We start from the raw sequence: 22,230 nt of genomic DNA on the forward strand, positions 1-22,230 counted from the left end.
TTTCTAGCTTCTCAACTACTTTATGACTAATGATTCACTCACTTTTATGACTAATGATTCACTCACGGTTAAACTTGCTGACTCTTGCCATCAAAAGAATCAAAACTAAAACCCCAGTGGACATGGACATTACATGAACTTGGTAATGTAACAAAAAGTCAAAAATTTAAATAGTGAGTGAATGAAGTTGATAATGTAGTGAATCAAAACTAAAAGAACCAATATGTACCTATATATTTATTCATGTACTGATGTACATGTTCATTTAAATTTTTTTACTTTTTTGTTAATAAGATATGCAGAGAATATTCATAAAAATAAAAAATTAAAAAAAAATTCATAAAAAAAAGGATATGCAGAGAGTTTTCCTAGCATGATGGAGCTTTTATTTTTATGGCCTTTGTTACTTACAGTTATAGTTCCTAATTCAGGACAGGTTGGTATTATCAACATTACTCAAATTCTTTGTCTTGCTGAGGAATTCTAGACATGATAGGGGACTGCAAATTTGTTATAGTCTGGAGCGAATCAAAACTATTCTTTTTGGAATGGTAATATAATTTTAGTATAAAAAAATTCCCTACAAACTCAAATTAAAGCATATATATTTTTCAAGTTTTGAGCATATTGCCCACCTAGTTAGTTCATGGGCAGCTCTATTCATCTCTCTAGGAACCCAATTGAAGGAGGATGCTATGCACTTGGTCACCGTGATCCTAATACCATCAATAATTGCCTTAACCACCAACTAGGATATGGATTTCATATCATACTTACCTCCACATAGCTTTTTACATCTCCTTGAATCAACATAAGCCATGCTTTATTGGGAAATTTCACATACAAACTATGGTGAAATTTTTAAAAGGGAATTCATCTAGCGTGCCATGTTTAAAGTAAACTTTCTAGTTCTAAAACCATGCTGTGTTATAGGCTTATAGCATGTTCATCCCTTTTTATAATCCCTTCCAATTGGAGGAATTTGGAGAATGAGTAGAGGGGAGATGTTCCACTTATATTAAAAACATTTTATCATAAAATCTGGGCATCGCAATGTGAGGGTTATCCATGTGTATGCATATGTAAAAATCTACATGTATTTAGTGTGTGCATGTCTTTAAATATGTGCACTAAACTATTTGAGGAATTCACAATTTGCAATTTGGATATGTCATCAGTTCTCTTAAATGGTATGTCCATTAATCTGTTACCTTAATATCTGCATAGTGGGGTGACATTGGTCTGAATATGGTTGAATCTTCCAGTCTTTACGTGAGATCGAATTTTTTTGTTGTTGTTGTATAGATTGACAGGTGGGACTAAAAACACAGTCAGCAAATTGCAATAAGCTATGACATCCATTTTTCTATTCTAAGTTTCCTTTTATCATTCAGATAAATTTTGAACATTAGAATTGGGTTTTATTTTTATTTTTTTGGTAAAAAGGGAATTCATTCAACAGCTAAACAAAAGCAGCAACTACATCCAAGTCAGGACATATCCTGGCATGACCAAGGCCATAGAGGTCGATAGAAAAGAGTTCAAAAGCACAGGGGGAGGGGAGTTATAATAAAAAATATCCGAGTCCTGGAAAGTTCCTATTCTAGCATTAGCATCAGCACAACAGTTTGCTTCCCTAAAACAGTGCACCACCTTGACCTGTGGAATTTGGGAGAGAAGGAGCCTGCAATCAGCCACAAGGGAGGCATTAGTCGCAATAGACAAGCTGTCATTGTTAATCAAATCAACAAAAACTTTAGCATCTGACTCTACTATTAGTGCATAAATCCTTAGATCCAAACACATGCTTAATCCATCTCTTATTTCCCAAAGTTCAGCTAATATGCTAGTAGTGATTCCAATGCTTTGACCATAATGAGTCATAAAGTAATCTTTACACATACACACACACACATATATATAGAGAGAGAGAGAACCTTAAGATCAGATAACTCCAGTGAAATAAGCAAGATTTTGTTCCATAATAAGGGCAAAATTTAAGTCTTTTTCTTCCTTAAGTTCAGCGGCAAGTTTCTGGTAAACCCGTTCAGCACCCAAATGTTCACACATTTGAAGAATAATCAACGAAGCATGGCTAGAAGAAAACACAGGAAGAGAGTGAGAGAGAGAGAGAAAATGCCCTGCAAGTTCCTAAAAATGTTGTTTCTAAATAAAAATGTTGACTAGAAGAAAATTTGATAATGTTGAGGGGAGGGGACAGGGTGAACTCACGTTTGAAGCAGTGAGTTTTGAACCCGAAAACTATCCAGTAAATATGCAATAAGACGGTTGAAGTACTGGACATCCTTGGCCATTCTTGCATGCACCTCAAGTGCCTGCCGCACTACCTGTGTATAATCAAATACAAATGATTGTAACCTTTTAACCAGTACAAGAGAAAGCTACCAAAACAATTCAGGAAAATATTCTTATAAACTACCATGTCTATATTTTAACACAAGATGTCTACACTTTTTAAGCATGTCTACATTTAACATGTAAAATAGGTGATGTGTAATTAGTGCCCAACTAAGGCATGCAAAAAAAATGCCAGAACTATCTTTCACAGCTTTAAACCTTTTTAAAAGTAAATATTTTTCCATAAACAAGCACTATGACATTTGATCCAAAGGCAGGCTCCATAGTTTAGATAGCCCCTTTATATTTTATAGACAAAGGATAATCAAATGTTTTGAAACCACAATTACAGGTGTGAAACACTGATGAATTCAGTCTACTGATATTTTAAAAAGGGAATGCACTAAAACTACAAAATATAATTAGGAAAAAGGAAAGTTAACCAAGAAAATGATAGTACCTCAGTTGATGGATCTAATAACATTTTAAGAAGCTTGTCCAACAAGTCATCTTGTGAAGATAAAATCTGTTTCAACATTAAGCAAAAAAAATTTCATTACATGAATAAGGGGGTCCTTGCAAAAATATCACAACAAATGGTACACATTGAAAAAAGAAAACTAGTGCCAAGAAAAATAATAATATATATGCCCAACTTTGTCACACAGTTCTTATAATAAAAATAAAACAATTACCTCAGCAGGATTTAGAGACAAGTTTGCTATCCATTTCAATGATTGGATTCTGATTTTGGTACATTCACTAGATAGATTCCTGAATGGCCAAACACAACCAATTAATAACCATCTTCATTCATAAAACCAATTGCAACATATAGAACAAACATATTGTTTCATTGTCCTGTTGCTACTAATGATTTAAGGAAAGATTTTGTTTGGCAATGAAACAGTACCTAGCAACAACAGAGAGAATTGCTCTTACTACATCCCAGTCTGCATTTGAAGATTTCACAATTTTTCTAAACATTTTATTAGTCTGATTGGCAACCTGACAAATAAGTGTAAGCAAAAGACATGAAATATGATGCAAAATAATTTAGGAAAACTATGAATATGTGTATCATATAACTAGAAGTGTAAATTGTACCCTAACTATGAAGTCATTCCATGTTCACCACAAAAATACAATTTTTGTTGTGAAATTAACAAATTAGTGGACTGATTGGGGGTGGGTATTATAAGGTTATAGGAACTAATCTATTAATTTTGACATGTTAGTGCACCATACCATTCCAACCAACCACTAATTTGGAGAAGGGATGGACATTGCAGACTAATCTCAAAGTCTGAAATTAATATGTTATTGCAGCAAATTTATAGTTTAGGGTGGACATAGCAAATGATCTTATAAACTAAAAATTGAGGAAACAAATAAAGGTTTACCTTTCTTATCGCGTAGTCATTATCTGATATGCTATCCAACATGACTCCCACAATTTTAGCAAAATAAGGAACAAGCTCTTTTTTACCAAGTTGTATGAACTCGCTAATCTGTAAAGTCATATCATTGGACTGAATTTAAATATCTAACTCCACATCTAAATTGATGGTGACACATCACAAGTATTAATAAACCAAGAAGGATGCCAATCCTTTATTAGAAGAAGAAAAGTGATATGAAAACTGATAAGGTTTTTGTGAGAAATAAATAGATTTATATCTAGCTACTAACCCATGTGATAGCTGTCAACCGAGTCAATTTGTCTGGAAGAGCTGCTTTACATAATAATACTTGACTCACACCAACATAGTCTACAGACTATTAGAGGAGCAAAGTCAAAAACTTGACATGGATGAATCATGAAAACAGAAAGTTAAAAAGAAGAATAAAAGTATTTCATTTATCCTCAGCTAAACACAGAATAGTCTGAACCCATTTGGCTACATATGTCTGTTACTGTTACTTAAACCATCCTCTTCCTTTCCAGTCTAATCAGGCCTATCTGTTATGATTTACATGGTATTTTGATGCACTGGTTACTACTTTGCAAACTCATCTATTCAAAACTTATTTTATGGGACCCACGTGTAAAGTATAATAATGGAAATAAAAAACATATGGTTTTGATTATCTAATGATATGTGTCCTAGGATTAAAATAGTCTTCAATTTAGTTGCTAGGTTAACAAGTTATAATCAATTTTTTGTATTCAAAGGTAACTTGCAATTTTTGCAATCCTAATGAATTAAAGATATATTAGTTGTTAAGTCTAGTCTAGAATTTTCTGGGAGGTGCTAAGAATCATTAATTTGGCATGCAAGACAAACATTAGTATTAGAATAACAGTTAAATGATTAAGTTCATTATTTCTTAACAACTTAAACATTTTGGAGAAATGGTAATTTATCATGGTATTCAGACTCACTAATTAAGATGGAGTTTGGACCACATGTGTGAGAGAGTGTTAGAATAATAGTCAAATAATTATATTCATAATTTTTTGATAGTTTAAACTTTTGGAACGAGTGGTCAATTATCAACAAGGATAGCATATAATACAATTGTGAAATTTGGTAATATATTGATTCAAATAAAGTGTTATGTTGAATGGCATCACGTTTAGAGATCTTACACTAATCTAGTATCTTTTCACGTTTAGAGATAATTTTGCGGAATGCAATGCTAAATTGCACATCTTATCTAAGCTTTTCATGCTTATTGTCATATGAGAAAATGATTGGATAATAAAGGATGTCTAATCCATAAGTGTGTAAAATTATTGCATTAGTTTTTCTGAAACAAACTAAGTGGCATGACTCATGAATCAAATAGTAAACGAGATTAACTTAAACTAATCAGGCTTGCAAGGCAAGAATAAATAATAGAATATATAATTCAAAAGTGGATATGGCAGAACAAAAGACATACTTGTGAGATCTTAGTTTCTCGGAGAAAATTGGATAACATTGTAGCAGCTTCGTTTTTCACTTCACGATCCGGATCACTCAACATGTTGAACATACCTGAAGTTTCAGTTCATTATTTCCTATGTCATCTTAATAATCCAACTAAAAAAAGGCTTTTATTCAAAACCTCAACCACAATCAATAGTTACCATCAATAATATTCAGAAGATAACCAAGCATATCAACTTCTGGATCGTTGTGCATTACTTTAATCCAGGATAACAAAATTTTTCGTCCAAAAGGATTCGGTGTATTTATACGCTCAACCAACAAATTCATGAATTCTTCAGTGCTGTAAATCACATAAATAATAAAGTTAGACAAAATTCAGCAACAAAATATGGCAGAAATATTTTGCAATATGAAACTAACATGTAAAATAAAAGGAGGCTTACCGGGGCTCACTATGATTTCTCACAATATCCTGTTTATCAATTGGCAGAAAATTCTTTTTGTAAGACAAGAGTAGTGCGAATTCAACTGTTACCCCTTTTTTTTTTCCAAGCATAACATAAAAAGGAAAAATCAAATCAGAATATACCAGAAGACTGTCATTGAGTGTACGAGTGGCATTTTGTACAGCCAGATCTGAGTAAGCAAAAAGCTTGCAGATTGCTCCAAAAATCTTATTGAGGAACTTAAAGATACTTTGTTTTGCTACCTAATCATCAAAAAGTAGAAGAATCGATTATGTTAAGTATAAAAATGGAAATACTTCCGAAATAAAAAATTAACGATTACGAAGATAAATTAATAATTGAACATTACGATATAAATTCCCAAATAATTCAATATAATCCATAATAATGAAAAAAAAAAAAAAAAAAAACCCTAGTTTATAGCAAATAATTAAACATTTAAGCTATCAATATGACAAGTTTAGTTCTTAACAGGATGAATCATGGTAGCAGGGTACACCAAGAACAAGATAGTTTTGAGTGACATAAATTGTGTACCTCAAGATGAGGTACAGCAGGGTCCAACACATTTGTATCTGTAGCCAGCCCGCCCACAACAGCAGCAAGTCCCATTAGTCCTCCCTGATACAAGAAACTAACTTTAATAAATAAACAATTAAACAACATAGATAGATACAAAGATAAATGATGAATTCATCATCACCTTTATATGGTTTTCCACTGTCGAGGCTACGAATTTTGTCACCAACAAGTTGATTATATCTTTAATAACTTTCTCTTTCTCATGAGGACTGTCAAAAATCTTCTTCTGTACCTTTTCCACGATTTTTTTTATCTGCAGAAATATTTCATGCATATAAAATCAACCAATGCCCCCAACACAAGAACGTGTGTGCATATATTTTATACCCAGATTGGGAAAAAGAAAAAAGAAAAAAGAAAATCAAGAAAAAAGAAAGTTTCCTTTTTCTTGAAGGGCATAAAACACCACATCCAGACAGAAATGCCGCTCAGAAACAGAGGGATACTGAGAAATAATAGCTAGCAAGAAAAGAAGCGAAAAAGAACATGCATGCTCTGTTTGCGTTTGGTGTCTGAGAAAATAGTATTACACAAACGAAACGAGAAAAAAGATACTATATATAAAACTAATTGACTACTGCTTGAGTTGAGTGAGTCACATTAATAATACCCACGCATGCACACTGACACACACATATATACATATTCCTTTCTTTTTCTTTCTTAATTGTTATATATGTTTTTCTTTTCTATTCTTTTAGTATATTATTTTCTCAGTAACCAAACAGAGATAGAAATAGTGAAAAAGGCGGCAAAAAGATCAAAAACAGAAGAATTTAAGGTTGTGGAAGGAAAAACCTCATTAGCAGCATACACTCTGATCTCGGAATTCCTTTTGCAGAGATTTCGACGTATATGTCGTGGAATCAGCGCCATTATGAATTGTATAAAGTAAAAACCTTTTCTTTCTCTTTGAAAAGTTTGCTTTTTTTTTTTTTTTTTCTCTCTGTCTTTCTCTTTCTCTTTCTCTGCGCTTCCATTCCACAAGGCGATGACTCCTATTTATACGATTCTGTACTATAGTTTAATCGTGTTATTTACAGATTTGCCACCGATAGTTAGTTAGTTAAGATCACAACAGAAATTTGGCTTTCTTTCCGTTTTGGTCATAGTTAAGCTTAAGTAGTAAATTACTAACTTAATTAATTCATAAAATATATATATATATATATATATTTTAACACGTGGAATATTTTTTCTCGAAATTAATAAAGTCTTTCCCATGATTTTGTCATGGCCCCCATGGTCATTGATCTATTGCAAAACATTAATAGATCATAATTAATTATATTAGTTATTTATAAAGGAAATTGTTAGGTTCTAAGGAATTAGGAAATAATGTATTAGATTTTCAATGTGTAATGTTGGCAAATCATGATCAAAATATTTAGTCTAGATTTAGGCTGCTCAAAGTGTGTTTTTGTATAAAGTTGGAATCGAGTGTACTGTAGGATTTATTATGTAGATCTACAAAGCTTGATCGATCAAAAATTAGACTCGATCGATCGAAGCTCGTACAAATTTTTTTTTCTGTAAAATTTTCCAACTCAGCCCAAGCTTATATGACGTGTAGGGTTTTATGTTTTGCCTTAAGTATAGAAGGAAAAACCCTAGCCACGTTTTACGGTTGTTGTTTATGCTGTGTGTATGAATCTCTTGTGAGATCTAGAGGTGTTTGCCTTCATACACACTTAGGGTTATTAAGAATCAAGATTCATGTCAAGAGCTTGATGATCGTTTCAGTTGCTGCACAAAGAGCTTAAAGAGAAACACAAGTAGGAGTACTTGTGGTTGCTGTGAATCCAAGAAAGAAGTAATTCGTGGACTCGGAGCTATCACGTGGTCGTGGTAGTAAGTTTCCTACTTGAGATAGCAATAGGATATTAGTGGTTTAAGTCGCTATTGTGTAAACTTCAATTCTTTCATAGTGGATTTGTTTTACCTTGAGGATAGCTAGATTAAATCCTCTCAGTTTTTTTATCGGTTTGGTTTTCCTAGGTTATCATATCGTTGTATTCTTTATTTTCCGCACTATTTCAATTATATGATTTATCTGTGTTAACTTAGATCTGTATAATTTACCTAAGTTAATCACTTGGCTAAATAACTAGGTTAATCTGTTTGCGTTTAAGGGGTCTAAAAACGTACAAGTGATATCAGAGCAAGTTAGCTCTAGTGTTTAGATTATTTGATCTAAGAGTTGATCCTTGACCCTTGTTGTCATGGAACACGGTCACTCTCTTGTGATCCTACCTCACTTTGATGCTAACAATTATGCGTATTGGAAAGTAAGGATGAAAGCATTCCTGAAATCTATTGATAAGAGAGTTTGGAATTCCGTTGAATACGGACGGGAGAAGCCCACTACTCTAGTTAGTGAGTGGCAAACCTCTCAGAAAGAAGTAGCCTCTTTTAATAGCAAAGCCATGAATGCTATTTTTAATACTGTTTCTATAGAGAAATTCAAGAGAATCTCTAATGTTGAGGTTGCTCATACTACATGGAATATTCTCTAAACTGTGCATGAAGGCACAAAGGCAATTAATATTAACAAACTACAGCAGTTAACTACTAGATTTGAAAGTATTAGAATGTCTGATGATGAATGTTTTGATGAATTCTATGCTAAACTGAATGATATTGTTAACTTTGCTTATAATTTGAGTGAAATCTATGATTAACCTAAGATTGTTAGAAAGATTCTTAAATCCTTGACGGAGGACTTTAGACCCAAAGTGACTGCCATCATTGAAAGCAAGGAAGTGGACTCCATCCCTGTTAATGAACTTGTAGGATCTCTTCAGTCCTATGAGTTGGACCTACCTAAGACAAGCAAACCCAAATCAATGGCTCTTAAGTCAGTTGATGATGTTGATGGGAATGGATTTGATGATGAACTCTTTGCTACAGAGATTGCTTACCTTACCAAAACTTTAGAAATTTTCTTAGGAACAATAACAGAAGGACAAGAGGTAAAAACAATGCTGAATATAGAAATTTTAGGCGGAATGATCCCACTAAGGTGAATAATACTGAAAACCTAAAGAGAAAGTAGGTCAAACTTCTAATAATTCTATAGGTCAACAATGTTTTAGTTGTCAAGGGTATGGTCATGTGAAATCAGAATGTCCTACATTCTTAAGATCAAAGGGTAAGGCTATGGCTGTAACCCTTAGTGATGATGAAGTTTCTGATTATGAGTCTGGTAGCGATAAAAATGGAAATTTCATTGCTTTCACAGCTACTTCTGTAGTTGATGAAAGTGTTGTGGCTGATGAGAACTCTTTTGATGGAAACTCTCTGAGAGTGCTGATTTGCAAGAAGCTTATAATAAATTTTGCAAGATTGTTGTAAAGGATGCCATGAATGTTGATTTAGGCTTACAAAAAATTGCTTCTCTTAAACTTGATAAGAAAAATTTGCTCTTGAAATTGTTTGATGCAAATGAATTGCTTGATAAGGTGAAGACTGAGAACATGTTATTGCTTGATAAAGTAAAAAATTTGGAACTTGAATTATCTGTTGCTAGAGAACATACAAATAGGACTACTAGTTCCAAACTTGAACACATGCTGAGTATTCAGAAGTCTCCCTTAGACAAAACTGGTCTAGATTTTGAAAATAGCATCACTATTTCTAAGAATCATTCTACAAACTTTGTTTCTTCATCAGAGCCTCCTGTGAGTGAGATTGTCAAACTAGAAGAAGTTATATCTCCTAGGAAGATTAGGGTTGATCTTAAAGAGTCTAAACCTAAGACTCCTAACCCTCCTAAGGACAAGGTGCATGATAGACCTGCATGAGTTTGTCTTTTTTGTAGAAATTCTGGGCACATTCATCTAAACTGTTTCAAATTGCAAGCTGCTAAGCGAGCAAATAAGCCAAAAGTACCTATGCCTTAAGCACAAGATCCCATGGTACTTATTGGTGAATTGGTAAAGGCTTTAAACCTTTATTCCAATCCTGGAGTTGCTCAGCATTCTAATATGAATCATAACTCCAATGCAAGAGTTGCATCTAAAAAGTTTTGGATGCAAAAAGTTCGATCTAATTAAGTCTTTCTGACATGGTCCTTGTGTTTCATCGCTCTACTCTTTGTGACCATCCTTCTTTGTTGTTTTGTTTTCTTTGTTTTTCTAGGATTTGTATTGCATAACATTTATGCATTTCATTCTAGGTTGTTTTTGTTATTCTTTTCAAAAATTAAAAAATTAAATAAAAAAAGAAAAAAAGAAAAAAATGAGGAAAAGGGAAGAAAAATGTGTTTTGCATTATTGTTCTTGAATTTGAAATCAAGGTTGACCATATTATCTTTACATAACATGTTTATGTACTTTGTTTTGTTTAGCATGGATGAGTTTATTTTATTGCACTTTACTAGTTTGAGCTTTGTAGTGCATGTTGTGTGGGAGATGTTTATAGTTTTTAATCGCTTGTTCTTGATCTTGAAGTCATATGCCTTTGATTGTTGGACTTGAACTTATTGAGAAAGACATAAATAACCATATCACCACTATTTACTAGCCAATCATGAACACCTTAGTGCATATCATAAGATTTTGTACTTGAAAAAGTATAGCACATGCACAAAAAGAACATAAGGTGTAGCCTCGATTTAATGCTAAAATTAATGTGTACATTATTGGGCTATAATTAATTCAATAAAATAAAATTGGTGTATACATTATCTTGGCTATTTTAATAAGTTTCTAATCAAATAAAATTGGTGTGTACATTATGAGGCAAATCAAGAAACTTACATGATTGCAAGCTTGTTTTTTAGGAGATGTGAGAGTTATATGATGTAACTTTTTAGGTAATAGTCTCTTTCAAATTTATGTGATGAATTTTGTAGAAATTTTGATTGATTACTATTCACATATAACCTCACATGTATCTCAAGTTTTTGATAGTTGCACACATTACACAAGTTACTCTTTGCTAAACTTTGTACATGTTATTGTGTGTGATCTTGTTGTGGCCATCCAAGATTAAAAATTCATTGATTTTAATGCAAAATGTGTTTAATATTTGAGATTTAAGGACAATATGATTGAAAATCTTGTTTTTAAAAGATTTGGGTTACGTTCAAGTGTTTTTTGAAAAACCTTTAATCTCATACTCATGCATTTTATTCATGAAATACCATGCTTTGAGGAGTTTATGCATAAGTTTGCTCTGTTTTTCAAAAATTTGATTTTTCCATATTTTCAATCGATCGAACCTATTACTTGACCGATTGAAATTGCGATTAAAATTTTGTTTTGAATCGACCTGGCTTAATCGATTCTCGATTGATGCTAGATCGATCGAATGTAATTTTCGATCGATCAAATCTGTTTTTCAATCAATTGAAAATTGTTCAAAGAGTTTTTTAAAGCATGAGATTTTCACGTGTTCTTCACTATTCAAAACTTTTCAAAAAGCTCTTTCTCTCTCTCTTTGACCGATCCAGATTCAAAGCCAATTTTTTTGTCGTTTTCCCTCAAATTTTCTTCAAGGTTTTTGTCTTCTAGCACCGGTAAGACCATTCTACCCTTTCTTTTTTGGTTTAATCTCATTTTTCATGCACTTAAAGGGAAAATTTCGAACCTATGGGATTTTGGGGTTTTTGGTGTTTTCAATGATTTCTTTCAAAATTGATCAATGGGTTTTTATTGTTGGATGATATTAACATGATCTTCGTGGTTTAATTTGTTAAATTTATTGAATTGGGAATAAATGGAATTTCTAGAGGTTGAAACTACCCGATTCAGGGATTTTGTTCAATTAAGCAAAAATTGATGAAATTGGCTTGTGTTATTGATTAATTTTTATCACTATATACTGTTATCTAACTTGTGTAATGATAATTTGGTCAATTTGTTTGGATTTTTGAAAGTGGGTTTTCAAAATTTGGGGTTTTTGATATAAACTTTATGTTCAAGCCAATTCTGTGATTTTTAAAGTGTAATTGAACTATTCTCATTGCATTAGAGCATGCATCATGTGTTAATATTGTTCATGCATCATATAGATTGTTATTTTCTATATTGTTTTTGCTCTAACTATGTCTGATGCAGTCTGCCCTTGGGTTTTCTTGTTTTTTTTTCTTTGGTTCTTTTCTGTCTGTCCTATTTCAACCTTAACATCATGGTTAGGAAGACTAGAGCCCATAGGACATCAACCTCCTCTTCTACTCCATCTTTTGATGGTGAGAGGTTTCTCAATGAGAAAAACCAGGAGACTTATGAAAAGTTGAACATTCTTAGATCTGTGTAGGCTGAGAGGAAAGTTGTTTTAGATGAGTTTGACCCGGAGATTAGGAGAAATTTTGAGCATAGGGGCTAGTTGCCTTTGATGGATATTGACCATCCTCCTCCGGCTACCTTGATCAAAGAGTTCTACTCGAACCTCTCTGTCCACTCCAATGATTCCAACACTTAGTTTATGAAGAGTTGGATATGGGATGAAGAGTATACCATTACTCATACGATAGTGGCCTCTGCTCTTAGGGTGCCTAAGGTACAGCATCCTATCTATTCGTATGATGAGTCTCCTCCACTCGATGACATTATGTCATATCTGACTAGTACTTCCATTCAATGGGGTACTAATCCTCAGATTACTTCTCATGAGTTGAACGAGATTCATTATTTGTTTTTCTGGATTTCTTGCCATTCTATCTGGCCCATCTCTCACTTGCACACTATTCCGATCAAGAGATGTGCATTTTTTGTATGCCCTTGTCACGGATGCTCCTATGAGTTTTCCTCGTCTTTTCATTCGTTCCTTGGTTGAGGTTCATAGAAGTAGTTCTTTTGCTCATGATTTTTTCTTCTTGGTTTTTATTCATCTGATTTTATTGCATTTAGGTTTATAGGAGTTTCCTGTGTCTGAGCTTGTTCAAATTATAACTCCTATAGGTGCCACCTTTCTTAGGCAGAGAGCTGCTCAGATGAGAGCTAGCTCTAAATGTCCTAGAGTTGAGTCGTCTTCGAGTGTTGCACTTCCTCCTCCTTCTTTTTCAGGTGATTCGACTGCTGATGTGTATGTTGATCCGACTGTTGCTGCTGTTCCTCCGCCATCTACTTCGGATGATTCTAGCATTTGTTGTATGTTGGACATTGTCATGACCGTTCAGGCGGCTCGTGGTCAGCTTTTGGTGGACGTGCTCACGGAGCTTCAGGCTTTGCATGCGAAGTTGGCGAGCATTAGACGGTCTTCTCCACCACCTCCTATTGATGATGAGTCTTGATTGCCCTTTGGCAATTCGTCACAAAATGGGGGAGTACATATGGATGGAGATAAGGGGAGATTTTTTTGTTTTTTTGTTTTTTTTGTTTTGGAGCTTTAGATTATATCTAGGTGCTTCACATTGTACTTACTTTTTGGCTCATGATGTATTTATTTTGATGTCTTTATATTTTATGAGTTGTATATGATGGGGGGAGACATTATGTTATTGTTTTTGTTTCTTGTTTCACATTGTGCTACATTGATTATTGATTTATATTTATAAGGTTATTCATGATATATATATATATATATATATTATTTTATGTTATGTGAAATCAAGAATTTATTTTGTTTTACTTGTATTTTCCACACATGCATTTATGTGCTTGTTAAATGTTACATGAATATACAGGTGGGTTCAGTCGTGCTGCTGTCTACACTTGCAACTGATAGATAGTAGTTAGGTTGAATTGTCTTTGGTTGGGCTGTTTTTGTAACTTTGAGCATTTTGTTTTATTATGTGTTTTGTCACGGATTGCCAAAGGGGGAGTTTGTTAGGTTCTAAGGAATTAGGAACTAATGTATTATAACTTCAATGTATAATGTTGGCAAACCATGATCAAAACATTTGGTCTAGATTTAAGCTGCTTAAAGTGTGCTTTTGTGTAAAGTTGGAATTGAGTGTACTGCAGGATTTATTATGTAAATCTGCAAAGTTCAATCGATCGAAAATTAGACTCGATCAATTGAAACTCGTGCAAATTGTTTTTTTGCAGAATTTTCCAACTCAGCCCAAGCCCATATGACGTATAGGGTTTTATGTTTTGCATTAAGTATAAAAAGAAAAACCTTTGCCACGTTTTACGGTTGCTGTTTAAGTTGTGTATGAATCTCTTGTGAGATTTAGAGGTGTTTGCCTTCATACATAAGGTTATCAAGAATCAAGATTCATGTCAAGAGCTTGATGATCGTTTCAGTTGCTGCACAAAGAGCTTAAAGAGAAACACAAGTGAGAGTACTTGTGGTTGCTGTGAATCCAAGAAAGAAGTAGTCCGTGGACTTGGAACTATCACATGGTCATGGATATAAGTTTCCTACTTGAGGTAGCTGTAGGATGTTAGTGGTCTAAGTCGCTATTGTGTAAACTTCAATTCTTTTATAGTGGATCTGTTTTACCTTGAGAATAACTAGGTTAAATTCTCCCCAGGTTTTTTACCGGTTAGGTTTTCCTGGGTTATCATATTGTTGTGTTCTTTATTTTCCACACTGTTTCAATGATATGATTTATCTGTATTAACCTAGATTTGCATAATTTATCTAAGTTAATCACTTGACTAAATAACTAGGTTAATCTGTTTGTATTTAAGGGGTCTAAAAACGTACAGAAACATTTGTTTCACACATTTTGTGTGCAAACACACTACCCATTAAATTGAAAAATGACCGTTTTTAAGATTGAAACAGTGACTTGAAAGTCACCTTTTAAGTTATAATGGGTAGTGTGAACAATGTGTGCAACTAGTATTAGCCTATGTATCTATATATTCTAGCATGAGACATTTTTGAAAAATTGGCACATCATGATTTCTTTAGACTTGTAAGGGACCAGGAGATCGCCAAAACGGTCACTTTAAACTTTATGAACTAATTAAAACTGGCCATGGGCTAAATTTAGGGACTCTATATATTAATTTGATTGTGTCAATTTAAACATTACATTTTAATTACCATAACAATTAAAACCTCCCATCATGGATCCACTGAGTTTTGCACGAGAAATATAACAATGGTACACACGAAAAAGACATTGTCTTGTTCAACCAATAGAACTCATCATTTTAATCCTCACATTAGAGAGAGACAAAAACTTTATCAAATAGACAAAATCTCCTGTGGAAATTGATGATGATGTACTAAGTTCTAATTATCAAGAGTTTAGTAGTTCAATTAACACGTCTTGGTGTTTTTAAAAGAGACGCTCATGACTTCATGTTTTTTTTTTTTTTTTGATAAATAACTTCATGTTGTAATTATATATATATATATATATATAGGGTAAAGTTTAGGTACCGGTCCTTAGGTTCTTTTCTTAAGATTCAGTCATATGGTTGTACTTAACTAAAAATACACTTCCATCTTATGAGAAAAAAGCCACATGACTGAATATTAAGAAAGGAACCTAAGAAACAATATCTAAGCTTTACCATATTTATATACTTCAACTGAAATTCTATTATAAACAAAAAAAAATTAATATCAATCTTTGCGTGGAGCCTTAAAATGTTTGTTCTTTTACATTAAGGCATGATATTACTAGTTTTTATAAATTTTACTAATTATTATTGCATACGGTGAGTTATTCATTGTCATACACAAATTTACAATTACATATAATTTCTAATTATCACCACTCTATAAATTTATGCAAGCTCTGTTTTACACTCTATAGTCTATTCCCTCAAAATTCAATGTACCCACACGGTACATAAAGAATTAAATCAGTATACAATTTTCATTAAAAAAAAAAAAAAAAAATCAGTATACAATGCAAATTGGATGGTTAGTGCATCTAACCAGGCTTAAATTTAGCCAAAAAATTACAATGTTACTAATAGCTAATATAAAACTTGTTCTCATATATATCAGATTACAGATTATTACTATAAATCCAACCACTAAGTTGGCCATCCAGCATTGCTGCTGAACCTGATGTATTTGCCTTTTGTTCCATGTTTAATGATAGTACCCAAAAAAAAAATTTTTTTTTGAACTTTGATAAATTTTAAAAAACCCCCAATTGATACTGTATAGCATATGATCTCAAGCTTAAATCTGTAAACAAATACTTAGATGCGGTTTGGATCCGGCTTTTTGTGCGTCTGCGTTTTAAAATCACGTTTAGTTCTTTTTTTTTTTTTTTAAGCCGCAATATTTGACTTTTCTCTCGTGAACAGTGCACCCGTGCACTGTTTACAGATCCTACAAACTTTACTTTTTAACCACTTTTTCATTAAAAATGGGTCTAACGGCATTATTCACACATTTAAAAATTATTTTACTACAATGTTTTCAGTTTTCAATTTCAACAAAATAAGTTCTATCCAAATGGAGTCTTAATCTATGAGCTAAAAAGATTACAGATTATAATAAATCCAACCAAAAATTGAAGTTTGATAAATTTGAAAAGCCCACAATTGATATTGAATAGCACACGATCACAATGGTTAAACTTGTAAACAAATCCTTAATCCTAAACGAAAGCAATAAAAATTAGAACTACATATAGCCATAAACATTTACTACAAACTAAAAAGATCAAATCTTTTCGTTGTCTTCCTAATCTCACATGAATTGAGCTCCTGGGGGGAATTTCATGTTGGGATTCTGAGCCATGAATTGTTTCATCAGCTGTCCTTGTTTAATCTCATCGCTTGTTGGAAGTCCCTTCTGTTTCTGTGTCTGATCAAACATCATCTTCTCCACTGTAGAACGGGTCTCGGAGTCCAAGTCAGACAACTTGCTTGGCTCTAGTTCAGCTTTTTGTGTGTCAATCTCTGGATAACCCTTCAACAAAGATTTTCACCACTCGCTCAGATCTCTCTTGCAAATAAGAATAGTGATCATCTTCTTATCCTCCAAACTCCAAATACAATCATCAACTTTCACAAGCGTGAATAGCTGTCCATCGATGATTGGAGGCTGACCCTTGAGCCCAACCTTCAAAGTTCGTCTTTATGTCACACAAAAGAAGGCTGGATTTAGTGCCTTGTGGGACTGGTACGTTTACAGTGACTTCTTACAGGGATTGATCCCATGAATAATTCTCCATATCTAGGCCGTTGTCTTTGTTAGAAACAGGTTTATTCTCTTTCTGCTGCTTCTCCTAGGGGAATAGGCAGACTAGCAGTGTGAGGGGCAACTATGTAGTAAGTTAGGCAACATTTCAAAGTTTTAAGAAAAATAGCATCTCGAGTTTTAGAAACTCGAGATCCATATTAAAACCTGAGTCCCAAAGACTCGCTTTGCGAGTGTTTGGCTGGACGATTTGGACTGAAAATGCCACATAGATCTCGAATCTTTAAGACTCGAGTTCCATGCAAAAAAATTTTCCCCTATGGTGGCGTTTTTAAGTCTTATAGTGACATTTTAAAGTCCTATAGCGGCGTTTTCCTGCAAATTTATTTTTTATAAGTGTGATCACCCCATACCAGGTTCAGGTAGTGGCGTTTTTAAGCCTTATAGTGACGTTTTAAAGCCCTATAGTGGCGTTTTCCTGCAATTTTTTTTTTATAAGTGTGATCACCCCATACCAGGTTCTGGGAGCCCTATAGTGACGTTTTAAAGCCCTATAGCAGCGTTTTTCTGCAATTTATATAAATCGAGTCTTTAAAACTCGATTTCCACGTGGATTTTTTTCCACATTAGACCCATCCGCTTACAAATCAAGACTTAAAAACTCGAGTTTTATCTTGGAACTCGAGTTTTAGACACTTGAGATGCTAGTTTTCAGCATTGTTTTGAAACGTCACAACTAACTAAATTTTTTGATATTTATTGTTATTTGGAAAGGGTGTTCGCTTCTACTCCTCTTTTGACCTTTTGACCTCGGCTTCTTTCTCAGCAAGAATGATCTCCTTCTTAGAAGAAAAAGGTTGTTGATTCTGCTGATCTTCTTCATAAACAGAGAGGATGGCCATGACTGACAAAGTCTTTTGAACTCAATTTTAGTTTAGCCCTCCACGTGTCCAAATCACTTAAAACACAGATCACTCAAAGTCAAACACACTCAAACTGAAACATACTCAACCACCGCACACCTTTGGTGCAATGGTCACTCCACAAGTATAAGTGCTTGTGGAGTGTGGGGGACAAGGACCAGGGTTCAAGTCTTCAGGAGAGAGTTTTACACACATATGCACTTAGATTAGACTAGAGTAGAATTCTATCTTGTATAAAAAAAAAAAAAATCACACCGAGTCTTCTCATACTCTCTCACTCTCACTCTTCAAAGTTGGTTTTCCCTCTCACTCTCACTCTTCAAACTGGGTTTTCCCTCTACTTCAAACTTCACGGTCTCTCTTAGTCTCATTCCCTCTCACTCTTCAAAGACTCTTCGCTCCGTCGTTTTCTCCCTCAGACATTGATTTTGGGTGGCTCCACTGGTAGGGACTCCACATCTATCACAATTAAGGACTCTCTCTCTCTCTCTCTCTCTCTCTCTCTCTCTCTCTCTCTCTCTCTCTCTCTCTCTCTGTTGGTGTTTGAAACTTTTTGTTTTCTTAGTGCTATTTTTTGGGATTTTATGTGGTAGAAGTAAAATTTTCTAGGGCAAACTTTATTTTATTATTATTATTTTTATATGATATTGGGTTTCTGATTTTCTTGGTCATTATTGTAGAAATGTTTTTTATTCCAAATATGTTAAGGAATAGAATCTGGGTGTTTTAGATTGATGTAGAAGGTTTCAGGTTTATGATCATTTCAAGATCATTTTAAAAAATATGGCAATTTTTTTTTTATGGTTTATCATGGTGGCTGTAGGGGCAAAGGCCTAAGATCATACAATAGGCCTTGGGCCCCGTATAGGAAGATCGACCACGTCCGAGGAGAAGACGTGGGTGCCAAAAGGGCTCCCGGCCCATTTCTTGTGGGCCTGAAGACGTTTAGAAGGCGGTCCGAGGAGAAATGTCTCCTTGGATGTAACAAATATGGCTCAAACATGCACTTTGCCTGCTAGAAGGACCCACCCCAACGGGCATCAGTAACAAGGATGAGTCCCACAGGCCTGTAGGAAGGAAGGAAGCGTAGGGTGTCCAAGGAGAGGCTGCAGCTGCCACAGTAATTGCATTGCAGCTACTTTTCTGGCCGCATTAATGTGGAGAGGACCTGTGAACAATGCTGCCTTGGGTACCATAACTCACAGAAAGATGGGAGGGAATGTCCGATGGGATAAGCACTCAAGTGAAAGCCCAGATGATCAACAAATGTAAGACCCTGATGACTCCAAGAAGACTATATAAGAAAGGGGAGTCCTCATGAAGTAGAGGACGGAAAAAAGGAAGTTAGAACAGAAGAACAGTGCAAGAACAATAGTCTTTGAACTGGGACCCATATACATTCCCCACATCTCCTCGGACTGAGAATCTATGAATGTGAAGGGGATTTTCTTACTTTCAATTGTTGTATGGCCCAACCTTAGCTAGAATACACTTCGTTAAGACCTAGTTCTATAGCCCACTCTCTACAAATTCATTGTTTTCGAGCTCCTTGGACCAGAACCCTATACCTATTGGGCCTGGGCTCTAAATTGTGACCCTACAATTGACGCCGTCTGTGGGAAGAACTTGTGCCTCAGCAAGTATGACCGTTAGAAATGGAAGGATCAGGTCTGCGCTAAACGGGACCCGTAGACTCCCAATGGCAGGTCAACTTTCTGAACCTCGAACGGGAAAGAGATCAAGACAAGTGACGAGAGGGTAGCGTAAATACCTCCCACACGAGCAGAAGTCGCTCGAAAGGGAAAGGTCATGCATCCCAAAAGCGGGATGATAATAGGGCTCTACAGTAAGAAATCAATGACCTGAAGAGGAAGTTGCGCCGAGTACAGCAAAGGCATCCTTCCCCCAGTCCAGACACCAGCGATGAAGAGGATAATGAGTATAGGCGAAGGTCGAGAACCCCACCAAGTGAAACCTATTTCTATGAGGAAGAGCAACCTCACAAACGCGGCCACAAAAGTCCGTCTTACAAGGGTCTAGCAAACGACGCCATGAGTAAGGCCTTGGACCGCATCTCTCAGTCACCCTTCACACGCAGGATAGAGGGGGCTGAACTTCCTCGGCGGTTCCACTAACCCACTTTCGCCATATATAATGGTCGGACGGACCCCGTAGAGCACGTAAGCTAGTTTAACCAGATGATGGCCGTCCATTCCAGAGACGAAGCTTTGATGTCCAAAGTGTTTTCATCCACTTTAGGACCCATGGCGATGAGGTGGTTTGACAGCCTCAAGCCAAACTCCATAAATTCTTTTAAGTAGCTAACCCAGGCTTTCAGTTCTCGCTTCATAACGAGCAGTAGGGTTCCTCAGCCCTTAGATTCCCTCTTGTCCTTGTCCATGCGAGAAGGAGAGACCCTGAAGGCCTACTCGGATAGGTACTGGGAGATGTATAATGAGATAGAGAGAAATTACGATGACGTTGCCATCAGCACCTTCAAGAGAGGCCTGCCGACAGAGCACGGTTTAAGGAAGTCCTTGATTGGGAAACCGGTCACCAGCGTGCGCTAGCTCATGGACCGAATCGATAAGTACAAGAAGGTCGAAGAGGACCAACAGACGAGAAAGGGTAAATCGAAGGTTGTCCCTCAAGAGAGGAGGGACTTCAGGTCGAATCGATTTAGCAACAACAACCGGCCAAGAAGGGATTACTTGGAGCAGTCTGGATCCACCGGGGCACAGGCAGTCTACGCTGTGTTCCGAGAACCATTACATAAGATCTTAGAGAAAGTCAAGAATGAACCGTTCTTTCAATGGCCAAGTAGGATGGCAGGCGACCCCGCGAAACGTAACCAGAGCCTATATTACGAATACCACTAAGAACCGGGGCACACCACTGATGACTGCAGAAACCTGAAAAACCATTTGGACCGACTGGTCTAAGAGGGAAAGCTGAGACATCTCTTGTATCATCCCATTGGATGACAAGAGTAGACGAGCATCGGGGCAAGGAAAAGCACCTTGAGACTGCCTATTGGCACGATAAATGTCATTCTTGCTGCTCTAGGATGAACCGGCTCCCATCCTTTCAGAGTGATGTCGGTGGCCCGACTCCCCGCTGAAGCTGATGACCGTGAGTCTAAGAGGGCTAAAGGGATGGCCTCGCCTATACTCGGATTCTCGGATGAGGATAAAGTTGGAACCATCCAGCCCCACGACGATGCTCTAGTCGTCACATTCAGGATTGGGGGATATGACATGAAGAGGGTGTTAGTTGATCAGGGCAATGCCGTGGAAGTAATGTACCTCGACCTATACAAGGGGCTGAAGCTGAGACCAGAAGACCTGACAGCATACTACTCCTCTTTGGTAAGTTTCGAAGGGAAAACTGTTATTCTGAAAGGTCAGATTAGGCTGCCTATACAAACAGGCTCGGACATAGTGGAGGTGGACTTCATAGTGGTGGACGTATATTCACCCTACATCGCCATTATAGCCTGACCTTGGCTTCATGCCCTAGGAGCTGTATCCTCAACCTTACACCAAAAGGTGAAGTACCCGTCGGAGGGTCGGGTCAAAGAAGTGATAGGGGACCAAGCCATGGCCCGGCAATGCATGGTGTCCACTATCTCACGACAACTGAGTACCGAGCCCTCTACCTTTACCAAGAATGGCTTATTGCAATTAACAGCCCCAGCCCCGGCCCCGGGTGGTGGGGGACCTGCCGAAGAGGCGAGTTGTGAGGATTTGGAAAAAGTTCTTGTGTACTCCAATCTGGAAAGATTTTTTCAGGTCGGCTCTAAGTTGCCACCCCAAGAGAAGGAAAAGCTGATTGATTTTCTAAAAGAGAATGTGGACGTGTTTGCATGGGATGCCTACGAGGCTCCGAGGGTCGATCCGAATTTCATTTGCCATCATCTTAATGTTAGTCCAGCCGTTACGCCTATGAAACAACCTCCTCGGTGACCGTCGAAAGAGCATGCGGATGCGATAAGGGAGGAGGTGATGA

At 35.9% G+C, this 22,230-nt stretch overlaps 1 protein-coding gene and 1 pseudogene across 1 annotated transcript; both read right to left on the minus strand.

Moving 5' to 3' along the window:
* Positions 1–1,537: 1,537 nt before the first annotated feature.
* Positions 1,538–7,186, minus strand: LOC115974203 (protein VAC14 homolog). The gene is made up of 15 exons (XM_031094449.1): positions 7,085–7,186; positions 6,408–6,539; positions 6,242–6,325; positions 5,827–5,946; positions 5,681–5,709; positions 5,435–5,577; positions 5,248–5,342; positions 4,051–4,137; positions 3,762–3,869; positions 3,272–3,366; positions 3,054–3,132; positions 2,819–2,884; positions 2,233–2,348; positions 1,938–2,095; positions 1,538–1,684 (listed from the first exon to the last, which is right to left on the minus strand). The coding sequence occupies exons 1-14, from the start codon at positions 7,160–7,162 to the stop codon at positions 1,945–1,947; spliced, it is 1,383 nt and encodes a 460-aa protein (XP_030950309.1). The 5' UTR covers positions 7,163–7,186; the 3' UTR covers positions 1,538–1,684; positions 1,938–1,944.
* Positions 7,187–16,846: 9,660 nt separating this feature from the next.
* LOC115967426 lies at positions 16,847–18,201 on the minus strand (annotated as a pseudogene).
* Between the last annotated feature and the right edge of the window lie 4,029 nt (positions 18,202–22,230).

This window comes from Quercus lobata, chromosome 2 (genome assembly GCF_001633185.2).
Source record: "Quercus lobata isolate SW786 chromosome 2, ValleyOak3.0 Primary Assembly, whole genome shotgun sequence".
Classification (NCBI taxonomy): domain Eukaryota; kingdom Viridiplantae; phylum Streptophyta; class Magnoliopsida; order Fagales; family Fagaceae; genus Quercus; species Quercus lobata.

Bases quoted from the DNA above. Each gene is read 5' to 3' on its own strand.
- LOC115974203 (XM_031094449.1), bottom strand. From the start codon at position 7,162: ATGGCGCTGATTCCACGACATATACGTCGAAATCTCTGCAAAAGGAAT. The intron at 3,367-3,761 runs GTAAACCTTTAT...CTTATTTGTCAG, and splicing joins ATGACTACGCGATAAGAAAG to GTTGCCAATCAGACTAATAA. The intron at 2,349-2,818 runs GTACTATCATTT...GATTATACACAG, and splicing joins TATTAGATCCATCAACTGAG to GTAGTGCGGCAGGCACTTGA.